The sequence below is a fragment of the Melospiza georgiana genome, chromosome 1 (assembly GCF_028018845.1).
Source record: "Melospiza georgiana isolate bMelGeo1 chromosome 1, bMelGeo1.pri, whole genome shotgun sequence".
Taxonomy (NCBI): Eukaryota; Metazoa; Chordata; class Aves; order Passeriformes; family Passerellidae; genus Melospiza; species Melospiza georgiana.
In genome coordinates this window covers 131,761,932-131,774,953 of record NC_080430.1, presented here as the reverse complement: position 1 = coordinate 131,774,953, position 13,022 = coordinate 131,761,932, and the positions used below count along the sequence as shown (strand labels likewise).

At 35.7% G+C, this 13,022-nt stretch overlaps 1 protein-coding gene across 4 annotated transcripts in view; it reads left to right on the top strand.

Annotated features, from left to right (window-relative positions):
• The window catches only part of VPS13B (vacuolar protein sorting 13 homolog B), a 430,338-nt gene that overhangs the window by 122,836 nt on the left and 294,480 nt on the right, over window positions 1–13,022 (top strand). For all 4 annotated transcript variants that reach the window (XM_058033971.1, XM_058033980.1, XM_058033988.1 and 1 more), the window contains exons 18-19: window positions 10,355–10,489; window positions 11,340–11,513. In XM_058033971.1, the coding sequence (XP_057889954.1) occupies window positions 10,355–10,489; window positions 11,340–11,513 (309 nt within the window). The remainder of the gene's footprint in view (window positions 1–10,354; window positions 10,490–11,339; window positions 11,514–13,022) is intronic.

Here is a 13,022-nt window from a genome sequence, read left to right as displayed (position 1 = left end):
TACAAGACTCCTTGCATTTGGATTTTCTTCTGTTTTTTATATCGTAACAGACAGCAAGGTTTTAAAATTTCAAAAATTATTCACACTAATGCAGATTTTCTATTCTTGGGCCAGAAAAGATTATATACCAGGTTCTTTCTTTGCAATGCTGACAGCATGTGCATTGCTTGTTGATTGTGCAGGGTGAATGCTGCAGATTGCAGTCTGCCATTGCTGTGGTGTTCCATGCATGGGCTTCATGTATTCACTGTAAAGGTGAGATCATCATCTTTAAAGGATGGTTTTAATTTGTGTTGATGAATCAAGTGGATACTGTATTTAAGGAAGGGGAAAAAAGTGTATTCATGCAGGTTGCTGTCTGCAGTCCAAATTGCTGATCAGAGGGTCTTTATACACATCGGTAATGTGCTGTGCAATATAAGCTGAAATATATTCCACAAGGGAGGAAAACGGAATAGGTTACATACGCTGTTCCTAAGTGCAATGAATATAAAACTCCATTACTCACTTTAAGCAGGTGCTTTTTATATGAGGCTTTAAAGAAATATAAAACTGCTGGTGAAATGATTGATTTGTACAGACACGACTTAACTTCCAGTACTTTGACCAGATAAAGAGGCTAAAAATATTTCTACAAACATTTCTTTAATGATTTCAAGGATTAAAGGTTAATATCCTCCTCGTGTAAGAAACTGCCATTCCAGACACTAAATGTATTGTTTTCTTTAAGTCCTCAGGAGTTACATAGACTATTTAAAAGAAAATACAAACTTGTTTGTTAAAATTAGAGCATTGTGTTTTTAAGTTGATATCCTAAACAATCTATATTAGGTTGTTGGAAGGAGTACATTGGTATAAAGAAAAGCAGTGTGGTATAGAAATTGTGAATAAGAATGATTCTTCAGTTAGAAAAAACCATCATCTTTAATGAAAGTGAGATTTTGTCATCTTTGTGCATGGAAAACCTGTAAAGGGGTAAACTTGGACCTTTTGTTTAAAGCAGCATATACTTTCTGAGTAGGAGATTCATGGGAAGATTCCTCATGATAATACTGATCTATTGTACTTTAATCTTTCTGTTTAGTTTCTGTAATATTTTATTTATCCGTCCTATCTGAATGACTGTTTTCCTGTCATTTCCTACTCATTTACAGTCGGTGATTGTAGCAGCAATCTCTGTAGTCCATCTTTTAATCATGTGACTCTGGGCTTTCTTCACTTCCCAACTGAGGGATGTTAACATTCTTTTTTGCTTTTCCCCCATGCCTAGCAACTCAGGAAATTAACTGTTAATGATTACACTTTTGATGTTCCTTATTTTTGATAATACTGTTACTGAACACTTCTGACCTTCTTTTGAATCTTTATGAACCTTTGCAATTTCTTTACTGCTTAAAGGATTACTATGTCCATCCTCTAGAATCCTCTTCTTGACCTGTGCTGTCCTATGTTCAATAAGCTCCAACTGAGCCTGTGAGAGATTTCAGCCATTGGATATTGTGTTTGACAGCAAACAGGTGACCAGGTGTCATGTGTGTTACAGGGAAGCTCACAATCCTGTGTAGGTCCAGGTGATACCTGGCACTTTTTGTCTTTAGCATATTAGATGTGTTACTTAGCACTGTAAGGTTAGAATCTGTTCTGGTGAAGGAGACTTTTTAAAGGCAATGCAGACTCATAGGAAATATTTATTAGTTTTATAGTTGCCAAATAGTTTATTTGAGTAGATGTGCCTTAGAGAAGAGAGCTCCACAGGTGCAACAGAAGGTGATAAGGTCTGAGATGAGCTCTGATTTGTCTGAGAATTTGGTTTTTCATCCTACAATTTGCTGTCCTAGAAAGTTTCTCTTTAGTTGCTACCCAGCATTTTACTAAAAGAAGAGTTGTAAAATGCAGAGTTTAATCCAGAGTCTAAGATAAATTGCACTTTTTGCTTAATGTGTTTGAAGATAAGCCCTTTGAGATAGTCCATGATTGAATTTGAACTAGACTAGATAGAAAATACATTTCAGATTTTTGAGATCCTGTTAGCATTTACTAGTGAGTGAAAGTGTTTTCATATATTTTACATGTTGACATTTGGCATGAGCTATTAATAGCCTCAGATACAGGAAAACTACTCTATTTGAAATGGATAGAAGTCTTGTACAATGGAGATGGAATGAACCAATTGCAAGCTCATGGTTTCCAACCAAAGGGTGTCTTACTGAGGATGGGAATTGTGAGCTCTTTATCTATCTGTCTGTCGTCATCTTTTTCAGAATCTTGCCTCAAATACTTTGCTGTGCAGGTTTCTCAAGTTTTTATTTATCTGTATCCCATACAGATGTACCCATGTCGCTTTTAGCATTTGTCAGCTGACAACACATAGGTATGAGGATTGATAGAACATGCTTTTCTAAACTTACAATCTAGATTTTGATAGGGTTTTTTTGCATTTTCTTGGAAGACAAAAATCTTAATTTTATTTTTATTTTAATTAACTTAAATTTTATTTTTATTTTAATGTATCAACTTTGGCTTCTACCAATTGTCTCAAATGATACAGAATATCTGAAATGCAGCTGTTGAATTGGGCAGAAAGGAAAATCAATCCTTTTCTTTTTTTAACCTTTGTTTACAACAGCAGGAAGAGGAGCACTAAAGCTATTTTAATCCTGTGTTCTGACCAGTGTCATATTGCCAAATCCAAAATAATGACTTCAGTTAGGTCTGCTTATAATTGCTGATGCCTAAATAGCCCAAATGTTAGCAACAACGAGGTTAATATTAATAAATTACCCAAAACTGCACTTTTCACGGCAAAATTTTAGAGTTATTTACAATCCTGTCTATGTTTAAAGATGGAAAATGGTATTCCTTTTCCAAGTGTTGGCTGTTTAGATCAACAGGATCCTCAGTCCAACAGTGAGCAGAAGTCTGATGGTGTGGGATGTGGTCACGGTTCCTTATGGCAGAGGGGTTTGTGATTGTCTGCGTTGCCCAGGCTTGGCCTCTTCTGACATGTAGCATGCCAGGGGTCAGCTGCTTGCCACTCCACAGCCCCACCTTGGTTTGCAGGTCTACAACCCATTTTCTGAGCTGCCCTGGTTTTTCCACAGCTGCTGAGGTAGAGCTGCTCCCACCTCGTTCCCCTGCTCTCACAGCGCTCAGGCCCAGCTCTGTGCCTCTGCCAACTCCAGGACAGTTTTCATGGCTGATTTCTCTCACAGAGGGATTGCTGCTAGTGACATTCACATTTTCTATCCTGAAAGAACTTAGCAAATACTGTGTAGTAGTAGTTTAAATAAATACTACTAATCACACGTGAAACTTAGCAGTCAGTGTGCAATGCTTGCAAATTGTTGTCCAGCTGTGCTCCAGCGTTAGGTACCATTGCAGGTGGAAACAGCACACTGGGAGTTATGGTAGGTCCATAAGGGGATGTTTCCATTACTAGAAGGGAGGCATAGTTGAAATTTTCAACCTTATCTTCACTAACATCACCTCCAGCTGCACTGTAAAAAGCACCTGAAGGAAGGTGTTTGGTCATCTGATTACTTCTTCTGGTGAACTTGGCGCAGTGTTAAGTTTACAGTTGGACTTGATGATGTTAAAGGTCTTTTCCAATGTAAATGATTCAGAGATTCTGTGCATTTCTGTGGTAGCTGTTTAGTTCTCGTATGAGCATTCCACGTTTTACCTTACTGGATAATCACTTAAAGCAGATCATCAATAAGGAATATTTAAAGATTCTTCTTACCTAGAATGCTCTAACCATATTATTCCAAATGTTCTATGTTTTCTTCAATGCTAGTTTTCAGTTTTTGAGCTCCAGTTTTCTTATTTACCTCTTTATTTGAAGAAGGATTTTAGAAAAATCAAGAGGCTTTTGGGTTAGGGCATATGGGGACCTGTTTGAAGGCCATAGTGAAGCAGGAATGTAAACAACAGCATTTTGTCTTATTAAAATGATTCTTCATATAGGTGAAATGCTACTATTCTTTAGCAAGCTGGGAAATATTTTGCAATATGTAAATCTCTGTTTATAATGATGATCCTGCATTGTGTTTAGTATTTAGGCAATGGAGAAACCTTAGCTAGTTTAAAGGCAGTTTAAGGATTTAAGTGATTAGTTAGAGATATTTTAACATGTGCTTCTTGCAGTTTATATTCTGATGAAGAAAATGATACATACTTACACTGATAAACATTTTATCATTGTTGCCCAAGAACAAAGCAGCTTGACCTTCTTTAGGGAGTATTTCAGTCTGTCACTTAATTTCACCCTTTCACTTACTTTTTCTTTTAGTACCATGTTGAAAAGAAAATAAATTCAGAGCTATTTTTTACGGCAGGGTTCTCTTTTGTGTGGAGCTCTGGACCAGAAGCTCAAGTCAGTAGAAAATCTGCCTGTTCACAATATGTTAAAGGCAAGACAGGTCTACCATAATCCTGTTGTTGGTGCCCTTTTACGTCTTGGGAGTGGGTGGGGATGAAACAATAATTTTTTAGAATAGTGAAATGTAGACTAAGAACTGGTTGACACAGTTACATGAAAATAAATTACTATGATAATAAGAATAGAAACTGTGATATTAAATCAAGTTGAGTTAGAAAAAACACCCAAATAATTTTACCTTGACAGTTCCTTAAAATAAGCTGCCTGTTCTGAAGAAGTAATAAAATAATAGCCTGTGAGTATGTGCATTAGGGTTGCAAAATATGGTCTGTAGATTATGTTGACAGATTTAAAACATGCAATTGTGAGCACAGTGAAGATCCTTGAGGTACTTTGTTGCAAAGATTCAATTTTACTGTGGAAAACCCGCAGAAAATACCTATACCCCAGCTTCTACGTTTTAGGAAAACCTCTCTTTTCCTCTGTTTTTCCAGTTAAAAAAAAGGAAATGGGAGAGTGTGGGAGGTGGAGGAGGGAACGTTAAACACAACACCCCAGTGATTTCAGGTGATGTGTGTGAGGAAGCAGAGTGATTGGAAGAGATATTGAAGTTCCCATGTTGCTGCTGTTTTATTGCAAATAAGAATGTGAAAGCTTTATGCTCTCCCAATGCTTTGAACGTGAGAAGTAGGACTGGTGCCAGTTAGAGCTGGTCTTTGTGGCTTCTATTATGTTCTTTCTGAAAGGAGGAAGGAATTAAGTTTGGTTTTAGCTTGGAGTTCCTCAGAAGCACCATCTCTGTAACCAAGCCCAATACAGACTCCAGAAATTCTCACTAAGAACTGCCTAAGCAGAGACTGAATATAGATTAATATCTCTTAGGAAAGAAATGAGGTTTCTCTTATGCTTCAATTTGTTTACTAGCTTTTCTGTGTTAGTCATGTAAAACCTAAATATATGTTTCTGTGAAAATAATTTGACATTTTTTGTCATGATTCCAGTAAGACTTATGCTTCAATGTTCTTTCATTTAGTTAATAGCTCCTTACTTTTATTCATGGATTGATCTTTTTGCTGTTTGAAATTATTTTGACAAGTATGTGACAGTCTTTTACTATATCATGTTTCCAAACCATAGTTTATTGGTACTTAATACTTTAAATATTGAGATTTTTCCTTCTGTGGCCACAGACTAAATGTGGGCACAATTCATGTGGAGTTACTTCTAGAAGTTTGTCATGCCTTATTCATTTCCTATTTCATATTTTGCAGTTCTTTTATGAGCTTTCTAAATAATTATTGTATTTCAGGGATTTGGTGGCACGCAGTTCTGTCTGTTCTCCTCAGAATCAGTAACATTCCTCTTTTCTGGTTTTCTGTGTTTGTTATTGATCAGTTTAGATTTTGTTTCTTGGTTTGCTAGTAATCGTTGCAAATTCCCCTTATCACAAATGGATTAGTAAAAGATATTTGTTGGTAAAATCACTAATTAGGTGATGTTTTTAAACAGGCCCTAAATTAAATGAGTGCTTAGGTTTCTAGGCTTGCTAGAAGAAATCCTGAGCTGATCTATAAAGACATAGTTGTGATCTGCCTTTAGCTGTTGGTTTCTCCCTGCTTGCATGTGGAATGACACTGAATGCAGGAACTTGGGGCAAGCTGTGTGGTTGGATTATGTACATGGAACAGACCAAAGCTATATCTGGAATGTTGGAGGGAGGATGTGAATACCTGTTTCAAAGTGTGGGAAAACCTTTCTTGCCAGCACAATATTTCTGTATGTGTATCTGGATCACAACAGCTCTTCAGGCTTGGAGTTATAATTAAAGTGAGTTAGTGTTTGCAAGGTGCAAATTGTCAAGGTATAGTAGATTTTAAGTTAGAAAACGTTTCTGCCTGTTTTTGGGTTCTACCCAAAGAACAGATTTTAAGCCTTTGGTGATATGAGGTATTCCATGTGTCTGAATCAAGTGAAATAGGCTGTACTTGATCACTGAGTGTACACAAGGCTACATATTGGGAAGGAAACACTGGATTCTTACTGCAGATCATTCTGCAATGGGCAATGTTTACAGGAAAAAAAAACTCCAGACATCTAGAAAATTTATCTGAAAGGAGCCATAAGTTACATTAGATGATGACTGGCATATGTATCTCTTCCTTCATAAAGTCTTTGATTCCCCTGTTCCTGGTGAAAATAATAAATTAACTGAAGAAGAAGTGATTTGTACTAAGAAAAAACATGTTGCCCTAATTTGACTTCGCTGGGCATTGTCAAGTAAATCTGAGTGGTGCTTTTGCAAGTGAGATTCCAGAAGAATGAGTACAGTGCACGTTCTACTCTCTTGTCTAGCACCTTGGAAATAAGCCTTTCTCCTACTTCATTTGCAGGATGTTGAATTTGCATAATGTTTGCTGTTGGCAATGTTAGATGTGGTTTTCATAGTGTCTGTTCAAATTCATGCTCAATGTCTTAATTAAAATGTTGTGGTCTGTTTGTCTCCGTGCAAAATTTCAATTAGTACATGGAGGCATGGAGCATTTCTAATCTAGAAGTTTGAAAATCTTCATAATCAATCCCTTAAGACTGATCCCAACTACCTTAAGAAAAGTTTATAAACATTGAGGGGAGGGAAGGAAGCTCTAGTCTTTGCTTGCTTAAACATTTGTTTGCTGAAATAGGTGTTTAAGGAATATTTTAGTTCTGTGAACAACTGCTGAGACTTCAATTTTTCAATGGTACCACGATGAAAGAAATAAGGGAGACTATTCGGGAGGAACTAAAGTTACAGGGATGCAATCTACAAATAGAGGCATATGAAGGAAACAAGGCTTCTTTCTTCTCTGTAGAGCTGCTTGCCAGTTTGACAAGTTTATGAGAGATGGCTCATAATTTCCAAAAATTTTCAGACTGAAGAAAATGGCCTCCTATTTTAAACCAGTTCATTAGAAATGGTTCACTAAAAGTCTCTAAACTTTCTGTGCCTTGAAAACGATTTGTGACTTGGCCAGGGCAATCACTTCAAGTTTAGGTGATTTTTGTCTTTGTGATGAAAGTCTAATTAGACATTCTAAGTTTCTTACTGTGTTCTCTGTATAGGATTTCAGTAATTAATAAATAGGTATTCAGTAATTAATAAATAGGTAATAGGTTTGAGTATCCATCAGTCCAGAGCTGGAATTTTTTTCTGGCAACTTCTCCTTGTTTACTCTGCTGTGCTGTAGTTTTCAGGTGTTGAAGCTGAAAGCAGGTTGGCATTTGACATGAAAGCAACATAGAAAAGGAAGGCATGAGATACTCTGTGTTTTCCCAGTTCTTCCCTATTTTCTGTGAAATAGTTGAAAACAATGGACAAAGTGTTTACCCTAATCCTGTAACAGAAAAAAACCCCAAAAAACCTTATTACTGCTACCAGTGACTTCTTCATATGCATTAAAATATGATGGTTAATTCTATGAGCATGTATTAAAGGTTTGTGGGTTTCTTTAAGGCCAAGCCATGAAGCTTTCCTGGCTTCCCATCATGGTCCTTAACTGCTGGCTGGGTGAAAAGTAGTTCCTTGGCTCATTTGAGCAATGCTTTGCTGACTGTCATAAATTTGATAATTGGTCAGTTGAAGAGGGTAAATAGAAGGTTGTAGAAAATAAATGTCTTGGATAATGCTGTCATATCTTGTTGGAATTCAGCAAGTCCAGAAGTTACTTGGTGAGGGACTAGGAGTAAAAAGAAACAAAGAGTGATCATAATCGCACTTGGTTCCTTTGTCTCAGATAGGATACTAAAATCAAATTTAAATTATGCATGTAAATAATTTTGGACATGGACAGTTTTAGTATCAATGCCAAGAAGTTGTCCAGGATAATGCATCTATAACTGAACTCCATTGTAGAAATTATTTATTTTTAAAAGTACTTCATCTTCCTTAGTGAAGTGAGAGAAATGTATTGCACATCACACCTTTAATTTTGATTCTTAAAATAATTGCTGAAAAACGAAAACAGCAAGAAACTCCCAGTTTTAAGAGGGCTTAAAAGATGGGGATCAAATTGTGACCTCAGTTTGGTTTGCTTTAACTGTAATATTGGCTGCTACAAACTGTTGAATAATCTTTGTTTTGGAATTGGCAGAAGAAGGATATCCCCCCTCCACCCCCCCCTTTTTTATTTATATGAATGTAATGGCCTCTATTTTGCACAAATTTCTAGGAACTGTGAGGAGGCAGAAATGCCTACAGATATCCTAGTTTCTTTTGATAAATTCATGTATTATGTCAGATACCATGCTTTAGATCAAAGGGGATTTTCAGCTTTCTGTTCACAAGACAAACTGGTAGTTGGTCTTTCAGACTGAAAACTGATGGGGTGTTGTAAGGAAGGCACACAAATTAGTTTCAGTGAGTGTTCTTTGAGCCTGAGTCACAAATTAGGAAAAGTCTGGACATAGCCCAAAGACAGAAAACGGGGTAAATTTTGATAACAAATAATACCTTGAGTGTGGAACCTACTTTCAGATGGCAGTCTGCTTTATCATGTTCTGTGTGTCCCTTCATGTGTTTCTTCTTTCTTTCTGTCTTGGAAAGTACTTTTTATTCAAAAGTTATTTTAATGTTTTACCAGAAAAAAACTTGAATATCTGTCAAGACTGCTTGCTAAATGATTTTGTATGCACCACGAAATATTCTTCAATCTTTAGGAACTTGAATAAGCACAGTGAACTAAGCATAATTACCAAGTTTAATCTGAAATCTTCTGTTCCCTATAATTTTCTTAGGATTCTTTTCCTTACTAGTTAATATATATTAAAGGTTGTTCTTTGAGTTAAGTCTTGGACAGATTTTGGAAAAAACCTAAATAATTAATTCTGTAGATGATTACACTTCTTTAATGTGTTTAATAATCTTGAAATATGTATAAAAATGCTTTTTTACCTGATATTCCACAATACTTTCCTTGCATAATTATGGATTTTGGAACAAATTCTATGTTACGTACATGAGGAAATGGTTCCATAATTATACTAATGTTTGCATAATTAACAAGCTGCTTGCCAATTTTAACTGACAAATTCCAAGTTGCTTCTGCACGAAGGGAAAAAGAAACCATAAAAAAGGCAACTTCTGTTAGTTTTTCCTTTCATACTTCTTACAGGTGTTGAAACTATTTATTTCTAATTTGCAAGTGAATTTATGTGTTTTTTTTCTGATAGGCAGTGCTGTACAGATTTGGAGGGCTGGCTTCCTCCACCTATGCTCTGGGGCTGTTTTGGGGGGCTGCCCTCAAGCTCTGCCAACAAATCTCAGTCCTGGCTTGTACAATCCCCTGCTGCTTCTGCCTCAGTTCTGGGCAGCTCTTCAGAAGCGACTGCCAATAGCACTGACTTCTTCCAAGTGGTGCAGTAGTTTTCTGGTGCTCACAAATGGGGGCTGAGGAAAGACCACCAAAACTTATTTCCACTTGTGACCCAAGGCAAGGTTTGAACTCCAGTTTCCGCTGAAAAATGGCAAGTGTGCCGTTGGCCTTCTGTACTGCTCAGCTGCATGGATCTAATGCTTTACATAGCTACTGAGTAAAATGTTGATGTCTAAATAAAAGCTGAAAACACTTAGTCATTTTAAGATCCTGAAATTAAATGGTCGTAATAAAAACATGAAGGAGAATAGATGATGTGGCACTTGCAAAGTGAAAATGAAAGTATCTATGTGTATATATGTATATTTGTTATTTCAATTTCTAAGTGGTCTTGTGTGTTTTCCTCACGGTATCTATATATATTTCGTACATAACTGTTTGTATTAAAAAAATCCATATGCTGCATTCTTTCACTTTCATTTAAAACCTGTGAATCACAACAAAAATGCTGTAAGAACATCTAAGGTAGATAATTAAAATATAATTAAGTTTAAATGCCTTGGTGAAGGAATATAAAAATATTTAAATTCAACAGGCTAGTACATTTGCAGTTTTCTTTTATTAGGTGTGAAATCTAAGAATCCCCTGCCAACTCTTGAGGGCTCAATCCAGAATGTTGAATTGAAGTACTGCGGCACATCATTGGTCAAATGTGCCTCTGGGACCGTGGGATCAATAAAAATTTGTGCCAAAGCCCCAGGTATGTGCAGCTGGACCATGTAAAACTTTATTGCCTGTATAGGAGAATTGGCCTTGCTTTTTACAAGGGGAGTTACTGAAACAAGAATTTACTCATTGTTCCTATGAATCAGAGAGGGGTTTTTGTATTCTGTTTTGGGGGTTTGTTGTTATTATTAAGTATGTCATGATGATCCAGTCTGGCCTAGTATAGTCAAATTTTACACTGAATAAGAAATTTATTTTTTTTTCTATTGAGACAAATACTGATCAGGAAGTATTCAAGAAATAGGAAAAATACAGAATATTTTCACCTAGCTTTATCCTTAGCATTATTTTGGTGTATTTTCCTGACTGTTTAATGCCTCATTTTCCATTAATGCTATAGGTATGTATTTTGCTTGTAAAGTTTTTGAGGACTCTGTGATTTTTTTTTTTTTTTTTTTTACTTCTTTAATACAGTTTTTCCTGAGGAGCATGTGAGAACTTATGAATGTGTATGATGTCTTTATGGATAAAAAGGAGCTAAGATCAAGAGCATTAAAAATTTAGTGTCTTTAAATTGAGTTCATGGTGATGTTTAAGTAGATTATTTTATAAAATTTTATAAAATAATTTATAAAACAGTATAAAATACTGTTTTAAAGATAATCAGTTACATTATTTGAAATCCTCCTGGAAGTCAAGGCATTTATAAGTAAACATTAAGTAGATTGCCAAATCGTTTATGTGATGCTGCTCTTTCTAGTTGCTCTTTTAATTCTGTATTCACAACGTAAATTAATAGATGTTCTCTTTGGACTAGTAAATGTTTGTCTTGAAAATTTATCTTGTTGCACTAAAAGCAGTAAGGAATGTAATTTTTATCTTAGGTGATGGTGGAAAAGAGAAGCTGATTCCTTTAATTCAAGGCCCTTCTGACACCAGAGACTTACACAGCAGTAAATGGCTCAATGAGAGTAGAAAGCCAGAATCTCTCTTAGCTCCAGATTTGGTAGCCTTTACAATCCAAATTCCACAGTATATGGACTACTGCCATAATTCTGGTAAGTACAAAACTCTTGTTAAACTGGTATCATGTTACAGTTTTCCTATCCAATGTGATTTGCAAAAGAGGGGCTTGATATAAAATGTGCCAAATGTCAAAGTATCTTCTAAACACTCTGCACACATTGTAACTTCAGCTCACTGTGAGACAAAAGAACTGAAAGCTGCATTTTGATTTATGTCTTCTTCAATAAGGAGTGCTTCATTAACTTTGGTTGCCTTTTAAAATAATTATATGAAACTTTTGTAAACTTCAGGAAGGGGAGGGAGGAGAGGCAGGATCCATGTTGAAAATATTAGTTCCATTCTCTCTTCCTGGTACTGGGTTGGCTTTCTTATACAGAAGTTGACATACTGGATTCTAAATGGTCCATATAAATTTATTATTAAGAATTTGTTTATCATAAAATTTGCTAACAATAAAAAATAATCTAAAAAATACTGCAGGGCACACGTCCGACCTCATCAAATTTGATGTTGTGGTGGCCTTAAATCAGAAGTTAATAATTTGTGAGAGTTGTTTGGCTAAATTTAAGGGTGTTGTTGACTTTGTGGGCATAAATACTTTTACCTGACATTCTTATGGTTTCTGTGGTCTTTAAACAAAACATTGGTCTGTTTTAAGCAACGCTGAAAATTTTTAAATATGTCGAGTTTAAAGTAACTCATGTAGTTTGTGAAATACACATGGAACTGGGTTTTGCTGTCAGTGTGGTGCTTCTTAAAAACCATGTTTTCATGTTTTTCAAAGTTAATTCTATGGTCATGCTAGGCATGGAATGAAAAGTGGGGAAAAAACAATCCAAAAAAGTATCTAGGTAAAGGAAAGTAAAAGAATTACCTGATCCCAATATTATGAAACACAGAAGCAACTTGAACACTTCAAGTGTGCTTTTTTTCTGTATTTTTTTCCTGTGAAATGATTCTTGAATGTCATTAGTCTGAAAAGTAACAGTGAATTTATTACTGTCATTGCAATTTTTATGTGCATATGTCAGCAGAACTTGATTCTTACACAGAGTAAATATTTGTAAGCACTGTGCACTCCAGCAGTTGTTAGGTTATTTTTTCTGTAATTGTATTTCTGTGTTTTTTGGATAGCGTCATGTTGGAAATGTTTACAGCTGTGTTATTACAACAATTGTCTTCAGGTCCTGCTCCTAAAGCATTGCCAAAAAGCAGTTCAGGATTCAATAATATCTGAATTAGTCAGATGAAGCTAAAACTGTTGCACCTGTTGATTCACTTAAATACCTTTTAAATGTTCATAACACCAATATTTATTACTATGACTAATTGTTGCATTTCGTGCCTTTTTTGAGGATTTTTTGTTTAATTTTCAGATTTTTGTCTTAGTCTATGAATTATAATTTAAAGGTTCTGTGGATACATATACTGTACACTTACTGCTTTTGTTACAGGTCATAAGGATCACATACATTTTTGCTCATCAGTATTATAGATGTTCCAGTTAGGTGGGTGGGAGTCCTTGATGGGTTGTGACAGGA